The 23628-nt window shown below is 38.8% G+C and overlaps 1 protein-coding gene across 5 annotated transcripts in view; it reads right to left on the bottom strand.

Annotated features, from left to right (window-relative positions):
- Positions 1-23628, bottom strand: part of LHFPL3 (LHFPL tetraspan subfamily member 3) — a 572025-nt gene that overhangs the window by 328762 nt on the left and 219635 nt on the right. Inside the window, exon 2 of one of the 5 annotated variants that reach the window (XM_074035725.1) lies at positions 15580-15752. The exons of the other annotated variants lie outside the window; for them this stretch is intronic. Coding sequence (XP_073891826.1) covers positions 15700-15752 — 53 coding nt within the window. The 3' untranslated portion in view covers positions 15580-15699. Of the gene's footprint in view, positions 1-15579; positions 15753-23628 lie in introns of those variants that run through there. 5 annotated transcript variants of the gene reach the window in all.

Raw genomic sequence — 23628 nt, 5'->3', positions numbered from 1 at the left:
ATCTTCTTTCTGTGCTTGCTCCTCAAATGTGAATTTCACCCCAGGGTTTTATTCTCATTGTATTCTTCTTATCATTCTGTAAAATCATTCATTGATTCAGGAATATCATATGTAAATTAGGCACTGCAGTTCTGAGGATATAAAGATTTGGTTCTTGTCCTCAAGAGAGGGACATATGAAACAGATGGAAGAGCTAGGAATACAAGACAAATTCCTTAGCTGCCCTTTCCAAAAAGATTACCTCCCTGAAGCCCCTTCTATATGAAAGTTCTGGTGACACTGCTTGCAGGAATGACATTTGCAGGTAGGAGGAAAGTAGGCTTCTTAATATTTAGAGGGCAACGTGGTCAGACACAGTGGTTCATGCCTGTAATCCCAGCACTTTGGGAGGCTAAGGTGGGAGGATCACCTGAGCCCAGGGAGGCGGAGGTTGCAGTGAGCGGTGATTGAGCCACTGCATTGTAGCCTGGGTAACAGAGTGAGACTCCGTCTCAATAAATAAATAAATAAACAAACAAACAAATAAATAAATAAATAGTAACACAAAGAAGCACACCACAGGGACTCTCTGGGCAGGTTGCTTGTTTCTGTTTTTTCTTTTTTTTTTTTTAGATCTCTTCTGGCACTATCAGCTGTTCTCATTCATTTTGCACATATTAAAAATAGGTGTATTTGCCAATAATATATGAAAATTGCATATAACACTTTTTGTGAATTTTATGGTCAGAATTGTCTAGGTCCTTATACTCAATTTCTATTATATTCTATAAATAAGGTAAGCTCAAAATTTATTTTCAAGGTTGATTCTTCTCAAAGTAAGTAGAGGCATGTCAGATACTTAATGAAAACCCTTGAAGAGAATTCTGAGAAGCAAGGGAGATGAGAAAATGGTACAGTGGAAACAGCAATAGTTGGAAAACCAGGGGTCTTGATATCTAGCTCTGGTTCGGTGGTTAATTGGGTCAGGCAAAATGGAGAAACTGGGATTCCCGCTTAGACTCCTTCCAACATTCACATTGAAATATTCAGTCATTTGCAAAATATTCTTAACCCCTTAGTCTTCTGTTATTTGTGTTCCATTTCCATTTACTCAGAAACAAAAGTATGCTTAAGTCATTTATTATAGCCATTAGACATTTATAATGATTAATGAATTACTTATTCATCAAAAGCAGTTACCATTGTCTAGTGAAACTCTCATGGATTATATTTTACTTAAAATGTACAGGGTACCCTTTTTTGTCCTTTCTCCAGGATCTGCATACATGGAGTGTCATATTTTCCATCTGGTGTTTTATTGTCACTCTTCTTTAACTCCAATTCTGCCTTTTCTTCTTTCATAACAGTAATATCTACAAAATATTGCCAGTATCAAAACCCTAAGGGTGCACGGGATTGGGGGAAAAAATCTCAAATAAGCAAATACATAAATTCTTAAATAAAATACAACTTATAATGTCAAAAAGATACCTTATATATAATTTTAGAGTAGGTAGTTAGGTTTCTGTTTATAAAAAATGTATAATATAGATGAATTTTGACAATATCCATGTTTGCCATTCTCACATTTTCATAACATTTTAAAAATTGTATTTTCTAGAGGACATCTCACTAGTTCCTCTTTCCTTTCCCCTAAAGACTCCAATAGGATTAGGAAATCTGAAAGCTGCTATTTCCTTTGAGCAGTCTTTCATAGATTTAGCATTTGCCAAAACTCTTACTTCAAAAATGTAAAGTCCTTTAAAGGGCTTTCTGAATAAGCCCCTCTATTTTACTTCTCTAAAAATTAGTAATCCATTAATGATATTGTAGGACTTTTATGTTACTTATCCAGCAGAGCTTGTTCCTGTCCCTGTCCCTGCCCCCTTCATAGAACTTAAGTGAATGCAGGCACATGCTGGTGGACTGATGTGACATATTCCTTTTCAGTGAGAGTTGAAGCAGTGGTGTTCTGAGTAGACAATTAGACCATCTCTATTCGTTGGACTTTCTCTGGTTGACAATCATGAGTGGCAAATATAATTGAAAAATTCACTTGATATGACACCTAGGGAATTTCTATAATTTCTTAATTTTGTCAGGCTTTTTCATAATTACCTAATTCTTGAGTCCACTTGTATTGCTTGGACACAATCAAGAGATCTGATTTAGCAGTAAATATTTCCAAGCTGCAACGCAATAATCTCCTATTCCAAATGTCAATCATTCCACTCTGCCTCTTTCAATTTGTGCTCTTTTGTGTATGGATGTCATCCTCACTGACACCAAAATTAAGTGCAATACTATTCCTTTTTAACAAAGACAAAGGAGAAAGCTTAGATGGTGAATTCATAACGGGATAAGGAACATACAATATACAGTGTGCAAAGCAAAGCATTGTGACCAGAATAAATTATACTGTTGAGAGAAGAGGGGACTGTCTCTCACTAACCACCTGTTTATCATGACTGGCCACTGAGGTGAGCTGGTTGAAGGAAGACCAAAACAGTAACATGCATCTCCTAACCTTTACGCAGGCCCTGGTGTTAGGAGGAAAGAGCCATTGCAGTGACTGATGTAGGTGTGAAGGTAGCTGTGAACAGAGGTGACAAAATAATTCCAAAGGGAGCAAAATAACTCCAGTGGGAAAATGATCTCACACTAGTTGGTATTTCATTTATATCTCAAGTTTCCTAAGTTCATTCCTATACCATTTAATAGCCATTCACTACCTTTGCATTGTTTACTTAATATTTGTCTTTTCTTTTTTTCTTTTTTCTTTTTCTTTTTCTTTCTTTTTTTGAGATGGAGTCTCACTCTGTCACCCAGACTGGAGTGCAGTGGTGTGATCTCGGCTCACTGCAACCTCCGCCTCCCAGGTTCAAGTGATTCTCGTGCCTCAGCCTCCCCAGTAGCTAGGATTACAGATGCCCGCCACCACACTGGCTAATTTTTGTATTTTTAATAGAGACAGGGTTTCACCATGTTGGCCAGGCTGGTCTCAAAGTCCTGACCTCAGGTGATCCGCCCGCCTCAGCCTCCCAAAGTGCAGGGATTACAGATGTGAGCCACTATGCCTGGCCAACATTTGTCTTTAAATCAACTCATTTTCCCTCCCCAAATGAATTGATTGAAAGGAAACTTCCTATATTACCTTTAATGAAAAATGGATATCAATTGCCAGAAGTAAAAAGAGATTGTTAATATAAATGAAAATGGAACAATCCTATTTAATTCTAGTTAAATTTAGTGGTCAATCAAAAGCTATCCTTTTAGACCTGCTCTTTCTATTTAAAAGGGAACTGGTTAATGTTAGAGAGGTGTTTAAGACATATTAGCATCAACTTGAGACTCTTTTTCTGTTTTAGCAGGATTGTAAAATAATTGAGGAGGAAATGCCTTTCTCATTTATGATTCAGTATTATTCAATGTGGACCCTAAAATACCTACTCAGCAGTGAAATTACAGACTTAGGAAAACACTGATCTACTTTAGTCCCTATAGAAGATTAACCCTTGAAAGCAGAGCATTTTTGAGATAGCTAATAGAGTAATATAGAACCTTTTGCTCTTTTCCAAAATCATTAAGCAGATATACAACATAGTAGATTGCATTTTTCAAAAAGAAATAGATGTAGTTCTATAAAATTGGGTTATATAAAACTTGTTGACTATTATTACGAATGTTCCCACTGCTTGAATAAAAGAAAACCTCCCAAAAGGCTTGACTTAAGTCCTTAAAGCCATAAAATTATGTCCATGAATCCATAAAATTCTTCCTCCTCCCTACTAGAATACTAATTCTTTTGAACTAAAACAGACTTGATCATTTACCTCACCTAAATTCACATTTCTCTCTTGCTCTAAAGCCACATCTCCAAAAGGCTAACCATAGATGAGCCTAAAATTATAGTTGCATGTTCTTTTAAGAGCTTTTGTCTTTTATAACATAATATATTAGGTTGGTGCAAAAGTAACTGCAGTTTTTGCCACTATACACAATGGCAAAAATCACAATAACTTTTGCACCAACACAAATAGATTCAAATCTGTGTGGAAAATACTTGCAAACACCACCACTTTTTGATCTGGCACATTTGTTTCTTCAAAGTCAGAGGATATATCTTTTGAAAAGAACAAAATAGTTCACTTAAAATCTGCCCTTTAAAACAGACTGACAACCAGAAGAATAGCCACCAAATGGCTCAGGGTGGTTAACTCTGGGAGGAAAGGGGGAAGATTTCAGAAGGTTTTTATATTCTAATTTACATACTTAAAAATAAGAAAAAGTGTGCGTGTGTTTACATAAATTTTAGAAAGATTTTGCCAAAATGGAATGCATCCAGAGAATCATCAAGATGCCAAATATTTTGAACCCTATCCTCTGTCCTCTGAGGGATTCTTGGGAGAATGAAAATAGTGAGAAGGTTTAGCCTTGTGAAGACTTGGTTGTCTCCAAATACCTACAGGGCTACAACGGCAGGGGAGAAGAAAGGAATGAAATATGTGTGACACTTCTTCTGAGGCAGAATTCAGGTTAATCAGTGAACGTAACAGGGAAGCAGGTTTTTGTCTCCATCCAAAGAGCATTTTTCATATAATCCGACCCATCAGTGGATTTGGCATCATTCAAAGAAGTGAGCTGCTTTTCAGTATTTTGTCCAGAAAAGGCTTGGATGTCACTTGCCAGGAACTTCAAGGATGAGATGGCTGCATGGTGAGGAAGAAAAGCTGGAGAAAGGAGGGGTGTTAAGGCTCCTTCTGAACAGAAGATGCTGTGATTTGTGCTAAAACACAGAACTCTATCCTGCACCTCATCCTTTGCCACTGATTATTGAAGCTCTTTGAAAATTGAAAAAAAAAACCCTGAAGACTGAGGAAAGAGTTTGGTTTAATGAAGGAATAATTTATGGTCTCTTGACTGAAAGAAATGATAAGTTTTTAATTTTTTCATGGCCTTTTCATTTTACAGTCTAAAATAGATACTTCAGGGCATCATGTAAAAATAAGAAGTATGAATTACTAACATCATAATCCATTTAGGGTAAAGTTGATGAAAGGGTTTATAAGAGGTTTTTAACACCGAGGCAAGGTGAATTTAAGCAGAGTGTGAAATATAATCAAATTAACATTTAATTCAGATGCTATTCTGACTCACATTTGCTGGGTTCTCCAAAAAAGCTCTTTTTACCAGGTGAACACTAAGGGCAAGATGTTTGAGTAATATGAAAATGTCTGAGTCTTTACAAGATAATAACAGCCAATATTCCAGAATGATTATTAGATGGGAAAGCAGGATTATTTAAGTAGGGTATAAATTTACATTTAGGAGCGCATAAGAAAGCAGCATAGAACTTATTAAGAACAATCTATTGGGGAGAAGAGCAGAAAAGATAACTGTTGGGTACTGGGCTTAATTCCTGAGTGATGAAATAATCTGTACAACAAACCCCCGTGACATGAGTTTACCTATGTAACAAACTTTCACATGTACCCCCAAACCTAAAATAAAAGTTAGAAAAAGAACAATCTCGTGGTGGATGGACACTGATGATAGCAGAGACAGCTGCTAGGCATTTATTCTAAGACAAACAGGGACAGGTACTGGAAAAAGGTTTGCTTCAGATAGAGAATCTGTCCATTTCTCAGGGAGACTGAAGTTCAAGAAAATTGCTCCATTATTTTTGCGTTATGACATAATAGACATGTGCAAATCATGCCATCAAGTCTAAGTTCTGATTGAATCCAGGTCTATCTATGGTTAGTAGACAATAATGTCACTGAGTACATAAAGAGTGGAGCTCCTGAAATTCCACTATTGAAAGTCGTTCTTTGGGGTGAAGAACCCTCATATCTGAAAGTCACCCAAGGAAAAGCTGACACATGAGCCACAGTTAGCCAAAGTGTGGTGCCACCAGGAGGGGTGGGAGCAATGCTAACTGCCGAGCATGTGCCAGGGCTAACAAGAGCAGGCAAAAGGTGGAAATGGGGAGGCTTCGATTAATCAATCAATATTGACTGGGCATTTACTCTGTAATACCAAATTTCATTCACCCCACAATTTTCCAATGGCTCATACAAAGTATAGCTTTCATAACACAAAAACAGTCTAATTTAAGCCAGCACTTTAAAAAATGTAAGAGCAAATGTATTTAAGAGAAATTAGCATTTTTGCACAAGACTCTAATGCTTTAAAACACAATGAATCATGTCTCTGTTATAGCAAATATTTATGCTTCTCATGAGCTTAAGATTATTCTTGAAGATAATGAGGAAATTTTAGTCATTGTGGAGAGAGGATAGTATGGCATAGTGGTTGAGCATATAGCCTCTGGTGTCAAACAGAGTTGGGTTTGGATCTTATTTCCATTGTTCACAGGTTACCTGACCTGGGGCGAGTTACTCAGCCTTACTAAATCCCCAGTTTTATGTTCTATACAACAGGGAATCAGTAGAATCCACCTTATAAGGCTTGCTGTCAGAATTAAATGACACAATAGGCACCACTGAACATTGTGCCCAGCATATAATAAATATTAGCCATCATTAAGAATATTTTACTTACAACTTTATTAAGAGATCATTGAAAAAAAGTAATTATGTGACATGATGACTATGCTAATCTATTTTACTATAGTAAACATTTTACTGTCTATAGGTATCCCATAACATAGTGTTGTAAATCTCAAATATGCACAATAAAAATTATTTTTACCCCTCCCCTCAAAAAAGAGAGATCACTGAATGACAAGGTATATACAACCGTGTGCAATTCTTTCTATGTTTGCCATGAGTGAGAATATTTATTTGTAGTTTGCAGGTCAAATGCCATTCATTCATTTAAATGTATTTATTGAGTATCAGCTAGATGCTGGTGATACAAAGATGACTAATACATTTCCCTGCCCTCATGTTACCTGGAGTCTTAATGGGACACAGTCATAAAAACAAATACTTATTGCATATTGTAATGGGTGCTAAACTAGAGATAAACATAAGAGACACCATGGCCAAAGGGAAGAAGATAAAGATACAGGAAGATTTCACTTTCCAATTCTCTGTTCTTCAATCACTATATTGCCTATAGTTGTCCATCTATCCATAGCCACAGCACCAAAGATGAGTTGAAAAAAATGTAATAAGCAGCGTTAGAGGTTTTTGAATCCCTAAGGAAGACCAATCACCACATTTATTAATTATTTGGGAGACCTTATTTTGCTTTTGTTCAAACATAATTATGTTAGCCTTTCTCTTTCATATAATTAAATACATGCTTTAATATTTCACCAAAACATTCTGCTATTCTACATCCCAAAGAAGCCCAGTGATGGGAAATCTAATGGCAACCTGAAGAACTGGGCATTGTTTTACAATGCTTTAGGAGATGAATTCTGGTTTCTCTGACCTCTGGAGGGGCACCACCAGTGAGTTTTTTGGGAGAATACACTCTGCACCATGTCATGGGTAGTAGGAGGACAGAGACAACTGGAAAACAGAGCTGACAGATGGGCAGTATGATTCTCAGCACAGCATATAGGCTGCAATCAGGAGTTAGGTTCCACCAGAGGGAGGCTGTACAGATACCAGTAGGTTAGAAGGTAAGGCTAGATTGGACTTTCTGGAATAATGGAAAGAACAGTAGACTGGAAGTAAGATGATCCAAGACCTAGTATTAGCTATGCAACAAATTCATTATGTGGCCTTGGCCAAGTTATTTAACATTTACCCATCATGGTTTTCTCAGTGGAAGAATTTCCCATCTCTTCTACAAATACTGAGTATGTACCATAATATAAGTACTAAGATTCAGGAAGAACAGAACTTGGTCCCTGCCTTCAAGGGGCCGATAATTTGGTGAGGAAGATGAGCAAAACACAAGTACCTTTAGCACAAGACATAAAGTGCCACATAGCATTAGAAGCTTAACTAGGATTGCCCATCAGAATCACCTTGGGAGTCTCACCTCCGTATCTACCAAGTCAGTTACTCTTATAGAGTCTGAATTTGAAAATTTTGAAAATTCTCCCCAGGTGATTCTCAGGTACAAACCTGTTAAGAATCCTATTAGAAACTCTTGGTCTCCAGGATTCCTTAGGAGTCCATAGGAGAGGTGTGGAACTGAAGAGGAGGGTAATATAAAGAAGGGAATTAGACTCATTCTCTTGAACTCCTTCCAGCTCTGACATCTTTGAACCTACAGCATGGAAAAGCACAGCACTTGGGTAGCCATAGTTGGTGTCCCGAAACTTGACTGAGAGAGCAGTAGACATACATTGGGGACTAGGGCTCAGAGAGATGGGAGAAAGAGTATCTCAGTTATAGCAGAGGTGGGAGGGTCCACAGGTCAATGCAGGCAGTATGACCATTAGTTCTTCAGTAGTACTGTGTCCATGCTGAGGGTTTTTCCTTTTACTGAAGGAGGCAAGGATCAACCAGAGCAGGTGCAAGCCTGAACTAAGTCCTTGGGTACATCATGAGCAAGCTGAAAGGAAAGAAGTCCCCTTTCCTCAATACCAGCCCTAGTCATCATTTTCTTCATTGTGGATGGTGTCTCTGACAAGACAGTTTTCTTAGACTGACTAAAGTGAGTCTAGAATGTTGCCAAAAAGGGAACGGATAAACATACCTTGTGACTAGAGGAATGCCTTCATCCTAGTCATCCATTGGATTTGACCTGAGAGCTCGTCCAGGTGCTCACCTGATGCTACAGTTGGGTCAGTGCACCAGCTTTGGGGATGTCAGTACATTCAAAGAAAAGAATATAAAAACATCCATATCTCCCTAAACACATAGGTATATCCAAAGGGAATGAAAGCTGCCTTGACACCTCCTGAAGAAGTCTCCGTCAAGCGAGTAGCATCTTCTGAGAATGACCAATGTATCTAGGAGGCCTAAAATGACTCTATGATTAGATACTGCCCCATGGCATGTGTGTTCTTTTGAATATAATTATTGAGACAAAATCATGTAATTCATTAGTAAAGGAAATGAAATTTTTAAAAATATGAGTGATTTCTCAATCACTAGGAATCACATTGGAAACTTTGCTTTTGCAAAAGTTAAGTGAAAGACAATACCATCTAAACACTTAGTTTGATATAAAGCTGACTCTATTTTGTATTCAAGCTATGGAAAATATATAGCTGTTCTGGAAGAAGCTTTGCAAATGAAGCCAAGTTTGCCAAAAATTACAATAGTTATCAAGCGAGGCTGACACAAGAGTGAGAAATGAGCCACAAATACATTAAGAAGAGAAACTCTAACAAAGCCAAGGATAATTTTTAGTTTTTCTTGACAGATTATACCATTTTATGCTTATGAAATACCTCATGCAACCTAGATTTGAAATGGGGAATTACATTTGAGAAATAGTATTTTCCTTTGGTGCTTGAATAAACAGAGAAATGAATGGCACAAAAGGGGGCTAGCTCAATCTTGTGTAGTATTTCCTTAGAGTTTTCATAAAATACTTTAAAATATGAATTAATTCTCATTGAATAGGGTGCAAAACTGGCCCAGTTTCATCATTGAGAAAGAAAGGTATGACACCTAGGGGTGTCAACTGACTAGTGGGAAAGAGATCAGAACAAGGGTCAGGCTCATGGTACGGCCTTCTAACATCTCGTTTTAATACCATGAGCCATCTTTGGTTCTGTGGATGTGAAAACCCATCATTTTTCCTCTTTAATATTAAAAAAACCCTGGAGGCCCTTGTATAAATATTTTTCATTTTCAACTCATTTCGTAAACATGAATAAAATGACTTGTCATGAGAGGTCAGGGTATTTTTATTTCCAGATGTGGATGCTGAGGGTGAGATGTGTAGGAAGAAGGTGAGTTTTTGTTTTTGAGAGACAGGGTCTTGCTCTGTCACACAGGCTGGCGTGCAGCGATGTGATTACGACTCACTGCAGCCTCATCCTCCTGGGCTCAAGCAATCTTCTTACCTCAGCCTCCTGAGTAGCTAGGACTACAGGTGCAGGCCACCATGCCAGGCTAATTTTTTTGGTTTTATTTTTGTAGAGTCGAGTTCTGACTATGTTGCCCATACCGGTCTTGAACTTCTGGGCCCAAAAGCCTCCCACCCCGACCTCCTAAAGTGCTGGAATTACAGGTATGAGCCATGATGCCCAGCCATGAGAAGGTGAGTTCTGAGTCACAAAATTGATTAGGGCTTTCCTCCCAGTTCCTACCTCTAGTTGGCTCTTCTGGTTGAAAATGCCTTTTCTCTCTGGTGAATGGCTGGCCATGGGCCTTAACAGTACATCATACTTGTTGGCTCTGTCACATATAATCACAAACAGTCATCACTTAACAATGGTTGCTCCAGGATGGGAGCCAAGAGTTTCTGTTGACTAATTGAATATTTGGAGTGATAGGTCATATGGCAAAATTGTTGGGAATGATAGACAGATAGGTAGGTAGGTAGGTAGGTAGATAGATAGATAGATAGATAGACAGATAAATAGGAAGGTAAAGTGTGGGGCCACTTATGCAAGTGCAGGGAAACTTGAGAAATTAGAAAAAAAGGCTGTTATCCAGTAAGAGGAAATGCATACATTTGTTGAATGGTTTTCATTGAAGTACCAGGCCATAAGTAATCTGATTTTAAGTTAGTATTTTCCTAGGATTTAAACATTCAAACAGCTTTCATTTCTCTTCCTCAACTTCCTGTCAATTCATTCTCTTCTCTTTCTTTTTTTTCTCTTCTCTCTTAACACAGTTTCCCCTTGTGTCTGCTGAACAAAACTGTTTTGGAAATGTTGACCAATTTAACTAATAGACCAGATTAGTCCTGATTCTTAAATACAGCTTTTTGAAGAATGCTCAAATAAATAGCAACATTTTGTCTCATACATTAGCATCTTAAATGTATTATTTAAAGCACAGAAGTTTCTTATTAGGAGGTGGACTCAAATTTATGATTTTTTCTGAGAGATTTTAATTTCTTTCAAAATATCTATGAGCCACAGAGCTGAATAAAGTTATCTCCACAGGACTTAATATTTTTCAGTAAATCTGTCATCTCATATGTTTGAATGCTTAGGTGATTTCAAAGACTTATTTGTACTTTTCTAAAATCTACTGGTTCACTATTTTAACTCATTATATTTTCTATTGATGATAAATTAAGCCATTGCAAAATGACTTTCCAGATCAATGCAGGCCACAAAAAGTTGTTTAACTTTCCAGGTTCATAAGATTCCATCACTGACTTCTTTTGGCTCACATTTCATGATCACTAATGGAGAGTCATTGCTGATGGCAGCAGTCAGCATGAGTAATTCACAATCCCATGGCCAACACCTGAGTCTCTATTCTAGCACTACGAGGAATTTGGTGTTCCTCTCCCCAGTCTCTCAACCCCATGTGAATCCCGGTACACTTTTCTCCCACAGAAAGCCCAGGTGGATGTTCTGGAGTGGCGCTGTCAGGTTTCAGAAGCAGAGATCCCGGCAGTGGTCTGTTATCAAAAGGTCAATGGGCCCATCCTGAGCTACTTCCCACTGCCTTCCAAAGCAAACTGGGTGCATACTCACATCCAACTGCCTCAGTCATGGGCCTGCCAGCCAAAAGAGTCTACAGAAAGACATTCAGGAAAACATAGTTCTCTACATCAAAATCTGCCTGTTTCCTTTCTTTCTCATATGAAAACTTAACTTTTATTTAGATGATCAGATTATATGAGGTATCTAGATGGATTCATAGTATTATTCAAATATGCGCTATCCTTTGCAATAACCAGCTTTAGATCTTACACATCACAGGCACTCAATAAATATTGGTTGAATGGAATGAAATAGAATTGAATGTCATCAGTTCCTCTGCTGGCTGTTTTATCTACCCTAGTGGCATATTTTATAATTCAGGGAAGGATTTTCTAAAAGTACATTACTATATCAAGAATTACTGCATCTGGGATATGATTAGCAAAGCTAAGACCCTAACTCAGTCCTCCAAACATCATTCAGTAGAAGCAGTGCTAATAGAACTCATAACATGGTATTATGGGCATAGGTTTTAAGTGAAACAAACATAAGTGAAAATCCTGATTCTGTCAGGTGTGTGACCTAGGATGGATTACTGGATCAGATCACTCCATTCTTGAGTTTTCTCTTTTATACAATAATAGTAGCCACATCATAGGATTGTTGAGAGGATCAAATGAGATATTGTATGTGTAGCATTTAACCTAATGCCTGGCACATAATGAGCACCCAAAAAATGGTAGCTGTTACTATTGTTATTAGGTATTTTCTATGGCAGAAAAATCAGTTTATGCAACTCCATTTGCTTAATATTCAGCTACTATTTAATGGCAAATTTAATATTTCTGTTTATCCAGCTGTCCTTGTCTGTTCAGGCTACTACAACAGAATATCACAGGCTGGGTGACTTATAAACACAGAAATTTATTTCTCATAGTTCTGGAGTCTCAGAAGTCTAAGATCAAAGTGCTGGCAGATTTGGTGTGTGGTGAGGGCCTGCTTCCTGGCTTAAAGTCTCCTTGCTGTGTTCTTCCATGGTGAAACAGGCAGGGATGCTGATATGGTTTGGCTGTATTCCCACCCAAATCTCATCTTGAATTGTAACTCCCACAATTCCCATGTGCTGTGGGAGGAACCCCATGGGAAATGATTGAATTATGGGGGTGGGTCTTTCCTGCACTGTTCTCATGATAGTGAATGAGTCCCACGAGATCTGATGGTTTTAAAAATGGGAGTTTCCTTGCATAATCTCTTTCTTTGCCTGCTGCCATCCATAGCAGGCAAAGAAACTTGCTCCTCCTTGCCTTCCGCCATGATTGTGAGGCCTTCCCAGCTATGTGGAACTGTAAGTCCATTAAACCTCTTTTTCTTCTCAGTTTTGGGTATGTCTTTATCAACAGTGTGAAAAAGGACTAACACAGTAAATTAGTACCAGTAGAGTGGGGTGTTGCTGAAAAGATACCTGAAAATGTGAAAGCAACTTTGGAACTGGGTAGAAGACAGAGACTGGAACAGTTTGGAGGGCTCAGAAGAAGACCGTAAAACTGTGGGAAAGTTTGGAACTTTCTAGAAACTTGTTGAATGGCTTTCAACATGTTGATAATAATATGGACAATGACATTCAGGCTGAAGTGGTCTCAGATGGAGATGAGGAACTCATTGGGAACTGGAGCAAAGGTGGCTCTTGTTTTGTTTTAGCAAAGAGACTGGGGCATTCTGCCCCTGCCCTAGAGATTTGTGGAATTTTAACCTTGAGAAAGATGATTTAGGGTATCTGGTGGAAGAAATTTCTAAGCAACAAAGCATTGAAGATGTGACTTGGGTGCTGTTAAAGGCATCCAGTTTTAAAAGGGAAACAGAGCATAAAAGTTTGAAAAATTTGCTGTCTGACAATGTGATATTAAAGAAAATCCCATTTTCTGAGAAGAAATTCAAACTGGCTGCAGAAACTTGCATAAGTAACAAGGAACCAAATGTTAATCAACAAGACAATGGGGAAAATGTCACCAGGGCATATCAGAAACCTTTGCAGCAGCCCCTCCCATCACAGAAGTGGAGGTTTAGGAGGAAAAAATGGTTTTGTCGGCTGGGCCCAGGGTCCCTCTGCTGTATACAGTCTAGGGACTTGACTGTATCCCAGCCACTCCAGCTGTAAGTGACTAAAAGGGACCAAGGTACAGCTTGGGAAGTTGCTTCAGAGGGTGAAAGCTCCAAGCCTTGGTAGCTTCCACGTGGTGTTGAGCCTGCGGGTGCACAGAAGTCAAGAATTGAGGTTTGGGAACCTCTGCCTAGATTTCAGAGGATGTATGGAAATGTCTGGATGCCCAGGCAGAGTTTGGTGCAGGGGCGGGACCCTCATGGAGAACCTCTGCTAGGTCAGTGCCAAGGGAAATATGGGGTCAGATCCCCCCCACAGAGTCCTTACTGGGGCACTGCCTAGTGGAGCTGTGTGAAGAGGGCCAACGTCCTCCAGACCCCAGAATGGTAGATCCACTGACAGCCTGCACCATGAGCTTGGAAAAGCCTCAGACACTCAATGCCAGCCCATGAAAGCAGCCAGAAGCAGGCTACACGCTGAAAAGTCACAGAGGCAGATCTGCCTAAGGCCATGGGAGCCCACCTCTTGCATCAGCATGATCTGAATGTGAGACATGGAGTCAAAGGCGATCATTTTGGAGCTTTAAGATTTGACTGCCCTGCTGGATTCTGGACTTGCACGGGGCCTGTAGCCCCTTTATTTTGGCCAATTTCTCCCATTGGGAATGGTTGTATTTACCCAATGCATGTACCCCCATTATATCTAGGAAGTAACTAACGTGGTTTTGATTTTACAGGCTCATAGGTGGAAGGGACTCGCCTTGTTTCAGACGAGATGTTGGACTGTAGATTTTTCAGTTAATGCTGAAATGAGTTAAGACTTTGGGAGACTGTTGAGAAGACATGATTGGTTTTGAAATGTGAGGACATGAGATTTGGGAAGGGCCAGGTGTGGAATAATATGGTTTGGCTGTGTCCTCACCCAAATCTCATCTTGAAATGTAACTCCCACAATTCTCACATGTTGCAGGAGGAACCCGATGAGAGGTGATTGAATTATGGGGGTGGGTCTTTCCTGCACTGTTCTTATCATAGTGAATTAGTCTCATGAGATCTGATGGTTTTAAAAATGGGGGTTTCTTGCACAATCTCTCTCTTTGCTTGCCGCCATCCATGTAAGATGTGACTTGCTCCTCCTTGCCTTCTGCCATGATTGTGAGGCCTCCCCAGCCATGTGGAACTGTAAGTCTATTAAACCTCTTTTCCCTCCCAGTCTTGGATATGTCTTTATAAACAGTGTGAAAATGGACGAATACAGATGCTCTCTTGGGTCTCTTTTATAAGGGTACAAATCCCATTCATGAGGGCTCCACCCTCATGACCTAATAACCTTTTGTGATGGTTAGTTTTAAGTGTCAACTTGACTGGCTTAATGGATACCTAGATAGCTGGGAAAGCATCATTTCTGGGTATGTCTGTGAGGGTGTTTCTAGAGGAGATTGGCATGTGAGTTGGTGGACTGAGTAAGGAAGATAAGCCCTCAATGTGAGCAGGCACCATCCAGTCAGCTGGGGGCCTGGATAGAACTAAAAGGCAGAGGAAAGGTGAACTTGTTCTCTTTCTTTCTCCTGGAGCTGGGACACCATCTTCTCTTGCCCTTGAACATCAGAACTCCAGGTTCTCCAGCCTTCTGACTCTGGGACTTTCACTAGTGGCCCCCCTGTGTTCTCAGGCCTTCAGGGTTGGACTGAGAGTTATACCACTGGCTTCTCTGGTTCTGAGGCTTTTGGACTTGGATTATTGTCTTCTCTGGGCTTCCAGCTTGCAGACAGCCTATTGTGGGACTTCTCAGCCTTCGTAATTGCATGAGCCAATTTCCCTAACAAATCCCCTCTCATCATCTGTCTGTCTGTCTGTCTGTCTATCTATCTATCTATCTATCTAATCTATCCTATTAGTTCTGCCTCTCTGGGGAATTCTGACTAATATACCTTCCAAAGGCCCCATCTCCTAAAACCATCACATTAGGGATTAGGATAGCAACATGAATTTTTGGGGGACTCACACATTCAGTCTATAGCATGAGCTAATTTATTAATTCACATTTATTCGTATTTGTTTATACAATACTCTATTTGAAGGGGACAAAGTATATCCCAAGAATCTTCCAATCAGATTGTTGGCTAGAAATCCAGTTAATTTCCTTGCAAGATGTGAAACTTGATGGCAAATAAACTTTGTAAATCATCTAGAATGCATAAGAAAAATAAATATTAATGAAAATAATTATAATATTATTATAATCCATTTCCTAAATGAAGACAAGAATGTTGAATTAACTGAGATTAGGAAGAAGATGCAAGGAAAAAAACCACAAAAAAGCAAAACAAGCAAACACAAGGAACCAGCCCTTCCACCAAAAATATTGAGCTATTTGTCAAAATAAAAGAGACAAGGATGATCCATTTTAATATTGATGGGCAATATAAAGCAGTATACAAAAGATCAGAAATTCTTTACTGATGAATTGTCATCAGCCAGGAAAAAGTCACATCATGAAGAATCTGTGGTATCATGTGCTTGGGAAGCACTTTGGGACAGAGACGTCATGAGTGATCACTGAGAGAAGGGATAAATCAGAATGACTCTGACTTCACAATCCACAATAATTCACATTCACACAGTCAACACCTGAGCCTCTAGTCTAGCCAGACACTAGTTATTGCAAAAGAAGGATTCCTCTGGGTCTGGACTAATTAAGTTTCAGTGTTTACTTCTCAGCATGAAATGTCAATAACAGCTGGGATGTTAGTATGGCAACAGAGGGGACTTGCTTATTTGTAGGTTGTGAAGTGATCTCAATATTCTGTGGTTTTAATTTGTAAGTTGCCTTAAGGCTCCTGAGGAGTGTAATGTAAATCGGTAAGGCACAGCAAAATAAAAGTTCAACTGAAAAGAGAAATGGGAACTAGATGAGTTTAAACCGCTTTCAATTTCGGTTCATATTCCTAAACTTACTGGGCCTAGAGGCAGTTTCATATCCAATCAAGAGAGCTAGGGTTAAACTTTTTTTCTGGAAAGTGCTTAGAGATTACAAAGGTGACAAGTGGTTCAAGTCATTCCCTCCTCCCATGTTAGGCAACAAAAGAAGGCCCTAACTCTATTTAGGTTGAGGAAGTTAGACTCTTTAAAATTTTTATTAAAATGGAACGGTGGTAAAGCAGCAGAGAAGAGCATTTTTTTGTGCCTCACAGTACAGTTGCTGTGGGCTGCCTTCTGCCCTAGTTATTAATCTGAAGGCCAAACCCTGGCTTCAATTCAAAGAGTGTGAACTCTAAGAATGTGAAATGTTGTCTCTCTTGGGGAAGGATATTGCAAAACATCTATAAAACCAGATCTGCATTCTTATTTTAGATTCAAGATCAAAATAACATGGTAGAAAGCTGCAGTAACACCGAGTTGAAGGTGTGAAGAGTACCTTTCAACAAAGAAACATAATAAAAAATAATCATAATCATAATACATGTTATCAATGAGGCAGCACTCTAAGTGCTTTACGGATATTAGCACATGCAGTCTTTAAAGTAATACTATAAAATATGTACCACTCCTATCCTCACTTAAAGAGTAAAAACTGAAACATGAAGAAGTTAAGTAGGGTCACACAACTAGTAAAAGGCAGAAGTAGGGCCTGAACCCATGAGCTTAATTCCTACTTTCTATTTCCAGATTTAAGAAATCCTGATTTAAAAATAAGAAAATTAGGAGATAGCAATTTTCTTCACTGGATTCTGTAAATTACAATCAGCAAGCTTAAAAATCCTCTACACTTAAAAATATTTCCATTATAAAATTTACATGTATACACATTTCACAACAGGGATTAATTACAGTTAATACACGCACTATCTTAGACATGGCCAAGAACTGAATGTATTCCTGTTAAAGCTCCAACCCTGATTCAGATCCCTATTGTTTAATTCAAAAGCAATGTTGATTCCCAAAGATGATTATTCTGAGGGGAGTAAGAGATGCCTTCCCATTTTTACCCCACCCCTAGGAAACCTAAATCCTTCTCACAGGACCCTTGCAATGCCTCTGCACATTAGAAGGTGTCAAATAGCCCAATCATGAACAGGGGTGACACTCTAGTCTCCTCACAAATCCACTGAGCTCTAATTAATTAGGAGGATATGGCTATAGTAATAAGTTAGGAAGTGAACCCTTCCTTATTAGAAAGGCTACATTCCCGCTCGCGTTGAGCTGTCCATGGTGCTGACACGTCTAAACCCAGTCACTAGGCCTTGGTCTTGCTACCAGTGTTTATTTCTGCACATCTTGGTTATGTGGCTCATGCCTTGCTCACTTGATTGCTGCCTGGTGCGTCTTTGATGCTGCTGTGGACTCCTTTAAGCCCAGTGGCTTTTAGAACCTATGGCTCTTGTCTAGGCAGGGTTTTACAGATTAGGAAATCAAGGAACAGAGAGATTAAGTAACTTGCCCAAGGCATGTAGCTATAAGTATGAAATCAAACCCAGCCAGGCCACTTCTCTGAACAAGGGCCAACAAGGTTTGAGGTAGTCCTCCACAGAAGCAGGCTGGAGGGAGTAGGCCACAACACTGAGAGTTTTAGAGAGAGGAGGATGGCTGATAAGCAGAGCACACCATGAAACAAGTAAGTGACCAGCTGGCCAAGTTGCTGAAAAATAAGAATCTCCTCTTGTAGACTGTGCTTCAAAAGATGTCTTTCCCTCTGTTTTCCTGCTTTTCCTTGGGAGAACTATCTAGCATTTCCATAATTATTTAGTTTTCTTCTATTCTTATTTCTAAGAATCATCAATACCTTTAATTTAAGTAGGATGGCCAGATTTAGGCTAATCTTTTTGAGTCGTTGTTGCCAAGGGCCAGGAGAGCATGCCTGGTTTTCCAATCTGTCATCGGCACTGTAACTATTATTACTATTAATACTATAATAAATAATATAGTGAAGGCATTTGTGAATAAACTATTCTGTGTTCAAAATACCTTGATAACATGATAGAGACCTCAAAGTCAATCCATAGAAGCAGAGGCAGCCAAGGAAGGGGTGGAAGGGCAGAAAAAAAGGGAAGAGTTCATGTTCCTAAGAAGAACATCGCACTCTATACCTCTGCAGGTCAGTCTTTGCATACAGATCCTGCCTGCAAACCAAGCCATACTAGAAAAAGAGAACCCAGGGAGAGCTATTCAAGGTAAGATTTACAGCAACTGGAAACATGCCAACATTATTCAAACAGAAACATTTCCTAAGAAAGGAAGAAATGCAAATCTATTCTTTTCCCTAAGCTCAAAGAAATAAAGCCTATTTAAAACCCATTTTGTTAGCAGAATTATAAAATATCTACCTTCCCCTGAATCAACTTAATAGTTGTTTTTTTATAAAATGCTCCCAAATGTGAAGTGTGTGTGTGTGTGTGTGTGTGTGTGTGTGTACAAGGATGAGTTTGGGACCATGAACCTCATTCAAGTCTATTAAGAAATGTTCCGATTAGCGCATTGTGTCATGCAGTCTATTGAAAAGGTCAAGGTCTATAGCTGAGCTAAATATAACCTGGTGAAAGAGAGAGAGAGAGCAAGGAGAGCTCTGGAAAATTTTGAGAGGCTTTCATACTGTTTGGAAGATAAGAAGATTGTTTGAAGGGATTTCATTCTTTATGAAGTGTGTGGCTGAAAAAAAAGAAGTATCAAGGACAACTATAACTTCTTACACAAATAACTTTAAAGGAAAATCTAGAATAATTTCTCACTGTTTAAAATCATAAAAATGATGTTACGTTCCCCTAGTCTATATTTTCTCTAAGAAGTGCAAATCATTTTCATAGGTTCCAATGGAGCTGGTAATCTTATGCTGTTGGGAAGAACAGAGGTCAGGGTGACCTTCCTCACATGCACAATTGACTGGGATACTCTGCTGCCGAAAACTCCAGTGACTCATCATGGCTTTTGGGAGAAAGTCCAAAACCCCTTTGTGGTGCAATCAAGGCTCTTCATTTTCTGGCCGATGATTACATTTCCAGCTTCTCTTCCACCTTTTTCCTCTCATGTATTCTGTGGTTTTTCTGATGACTCGTGATGTAACGGTTGCCTTTGGACAGAGTGTCCTTTCCCACCTTGCCTGCAGTCTCCTCCTCACCCTCGAACTGTCATTTCCTCTAATCATTGCACCACCTGACAGCCCCATCTCACTCTCTATTCCTCTCCCCAGGACAAAAATGACTGCTGTGTTGGTTAACTTTATGTGTCTACCTAGTTGGGCCATGGTGCCCAGGTATTTGGTTAGGCATTATTCTGGATGTTTCTGTGACGGTGTTCTTGGATGAGATTATTATTTAAATTGGTGGACTTTGAGTAAAGCAAATCCCTAATGTGGGTGAGCATCATCCAATATTTTGGAAGCCTTAGTAGAACAAAGACTGACCTTCTCTGAGCAAAAAGGGTTTCTGCAGCAGGCCACTTTTAGGTTCAATCTGCAACACGGGCTCTTTTCTAGGTCTCTTGTCTGCTGGCTCATCCTGCAGATTTGGATTTTTCAGCCTCTGTAATTGTGTGAGCCAATTCCTTAAAATAAATCAGTCTCCCTCTGTACACACATCCTATTGGCTCTGTTCCTCTAGAGAGCCTTGACTAATACAATTGCCCCTTCCCTTTGGCCTCTGCTGTACCTTTTACAGTTCTATGATATTACAGCTAGCATATCATATTTATTGGTTAGCATCTCTGTCCTCCTTCTGTAAGCTTCAGGAGCACAGGGGCCCTGTCACTCATCAGTGTATCCCCAGTGCCCACCCAACATAATAAGTTGGATTATAAATAATCAAGGTCCCCAGACAGATATAGGAACACAGATGTTAAGCAAAAGCTTCCTCTTCATGTAATGGACATCTTCAGAAGGTTACTCAAAGTTGTTATAATTTTTGTTCTCTAATCTCATCTCTTCCTCCCTGTTATCTGCCAATTATAAAAGCAAAATCTTGATAGAAATATCCCTTGTGGGTCCCTACCAATCCAACACATATTTGGGTAGAAGAAGTGCACAGCAAATTATATTGTAGTGTATACATAAGTGTGTGTGTGTGTGTGTGTGTGTGTGTGTGTGCCGGGTTAAGGGCATGTGCCAAAAGGAGCATAGCTCAAAAAAATAATATGCTACTGACTCCTCTAGCCCTATTTCAATGAATTACAATTATTTGTCCCAATCAGTGTTTACCATGTGCCTAGCTCTGATGTATGATGTATATATATATACACATATATTAATATATATACACACACATATATATATTCTCAGATTGTCGTGAGAACACACATATATGGATGTATGTATATGGAGACAGAGAGAATTAAGGACTAGAAAGTATGTGCTATTAGTCTCTTAGTCTCTATCCCGATCTGGAGTCTTCAGCAGCCCTCCTGGTTACTGCACCAAGTTTGGACTTTCCCATTACTTTTAAAGTCATATTTGCTATTTACTCCTTTCTCTACCAGCGTACCAGATTCCTTCTTTATTTCCTGTTCAAGTTTTGTAAATTCCCATCTCAACCTGTAGAGGTCCCTTTTCTCCACAAGTCCAACTACTGGATTCTTCAAAGTTGAAGTAATGTCCATTTCTCCCAAATATTTCCTGACTGAAATTCTGCCCAAAGAAACCCTAAAGGGCTACACATTTCAACCAAAACACATTTAAAACACATGTGCCAAGCTGTGGTCCTATTGTTTTGTACAGGAAGCCAGGCTGAAGGGTCCTTGAAGCAGGAACAATGATTTGAGTTGCCTCAAATCTTCCCTAGGCTGGTTCATAGTTGGCTGTTAGTATTTGTGCCCTGATTGATCAAGGATCATTGTTTTGTGTCTCTTTCATAGAAAGATACAGAAAGGGGAGGTAGGCACCTCATTCCTGACACTCACCTCGGCTGGCTAACAAATTCAAGGTTGGCCAAGCTATAGCCCTCCTTGACAGGGATTCTTAGTGGTGCATTTAAAGAATATGTTTTTCTCCAGAAAAATGTTACAGGTGAAATACTGTAACTTTATCCCATTTAATTTTTAAAATCCTAAATTAAAAAAAAACAGTTTAGGATATATATGGATTGCTGTTTACTTGAACTCTCCATTTGTTGCTTTTCTTCTCTTACTTTCATTTTATTGAACACAGAACTATTTATGTGCTTGTGTACACACATGCAACTGGAGAACACATGTTTAAAATAAAACAAGAAATCAAGACAGAGAGGAAAACTGCATTCATTATCTGAAAGAAAATTTCATGGTTAAAGAATTTTGGTTTCAGACATTTTGCTTCATATTTTGTTTAAACATAAGACAAAAATACGGATCAGGATAAAATAACACTTTCAAAATGTATCCAGCTTTTAATCTTTAAGTATTAATTAACTGTGCATATTGTCATATTTGCCTAGATGCATGTTGGAAAAATGTTCTATTATACCACTTTTTCCCAGACTTAGAATAGCTGGGATCTAACTTGTACTTGCTGATGTTTATTGTGAGAGCAAATGAAAAGATTTTTATTTTCTAAAAATTTGAAACTATAGCTGGTCATCATATTACTTTTCACTAGGCACATTTGACGTGAACAAAAACTGAGGTAGGAATGGCCAAGATATTCCTTCTGAAAGCTTCTCTGGTCCCTGAAACTTGGAAGAGTATACATCTCTATTTCATTCTCCTATTTTTCGTGCCTTTTGCTATGAGAAAGGGCCATGAAGTGGCGGGCTCGTGTGCTGTCTGGAAGTTTTCTAAACCTGAGAGTAGGGTGCAGAAACGTGGCCCTCTGGACAGTTGGAGAACCCAGTCTGCGTCTGCCATCATCAGCAACCATGACTTATATAGGATACACATGCACGAAAGCTGTTTTTATGTTAAAGTTTTATATTAAAACTGCTTTCATATTAATTAACTGCAACCTCAAGGATCACCCTGGACTACATCACTATTGATTACTCATATGCTATAATTCTCACGGTCCCAAGCCCAGATTTCAACCCCTGGAATACACTGCTCTACTGAAAAAGAACTACACTCTACCCCTCGAGTGTTTTGAAGTAACCAATGCAACTATCTACACTGACAGATAAATAAATTCCACTTAGAGGTAGGATGATTAATTAGTATAGATTATACATATTTTGAGCTACTATTTCTTAAGAGTTTGTTAACATTTGTGCCAGAAACCTTACATTTTCTCCTAAATCCCATTAACAAAAGTAAACCGTAGGCTCAGATGATTATTCTCATTTTACAGAAGAGAAAACTGACTCGGAGTAATGTTTAAGGTCATGTAATTTTCTCACAGCAGGCCATTTGAGCCCAAGTCTCCAGGATTTGGACCCAGGTCTCCAGTGACAAATGAAGAACTCTCCTAGCTCAGTTACGCAGCCTTGGGAGGATCCCCAAATTTACTGAAAGTGGTGAGCTCTCTATATGATTTTCTACAGCTACAGTGACTCTTTAATTCAATGTGCTATATTAAGAACATTAGCAATAGTAACAATTTGTACTACAATGAATGAAACATTGTCACTCACATTACAAGGACTCCTTCCTTGAGAGAGCAGTTTTCATATCAAGTATTTCATATCAAGTATTAGTATAAAGTATTAGTATCAAGTATTTCATATCAAGTATTAGTTTCATTACCTGACTTTCTTTTGAGTGTCTTTTTGTCTTTTCCCTCCACAAAGTTACATTTGTTATCTAGTGCTTTATGAACCTTCACCACACAATGTGTGGTTAATAAATAGCTGGCAAGGAGTCTTGGCTACACATCAAGAGAATTTTAAAGATAAATTAGTTTAATGGATCTGAAGGTGCTAGATTAAATATATTGCTGTGGATTCATGTATTTCCACTAGAATATACAATTAAATACTAACTACAAGTGAGGTGTTAAATCAAATTCTCTGGTTGTTTCCCTGGGATATTTCTTTCAAAGTCAGAGTACAAAGAGCATGCATCCATTAAAGATCCTCTAAATACAGTCTTGTCAGAAAGTTAGTTAAAATATTTATGTCATTACATTAGCATGGCTCAATAGTTTGGAACGAGATTCTGAGACAAAAATTTAG

The sequence above is a fragment of the Macaca fascicularis genome, chromosome 3 (assembly GCF_037993035.2).
Source record: "Macaca fascicularis isolate 582-1 chromosome 3, T2T-MFA8v1.1".
In the NCBI taxonomy this organism is placed as follows: Eukaryota; Metazoa; Chordata; class Mammalia; order Primates; family Cercopithecidae; genus Macaca; species Macaca fascicularis.
Note: the sequence above shows the minus strand (reverse complement) of the source record. Positions and strands in the feature narration are given on the sequence as shown.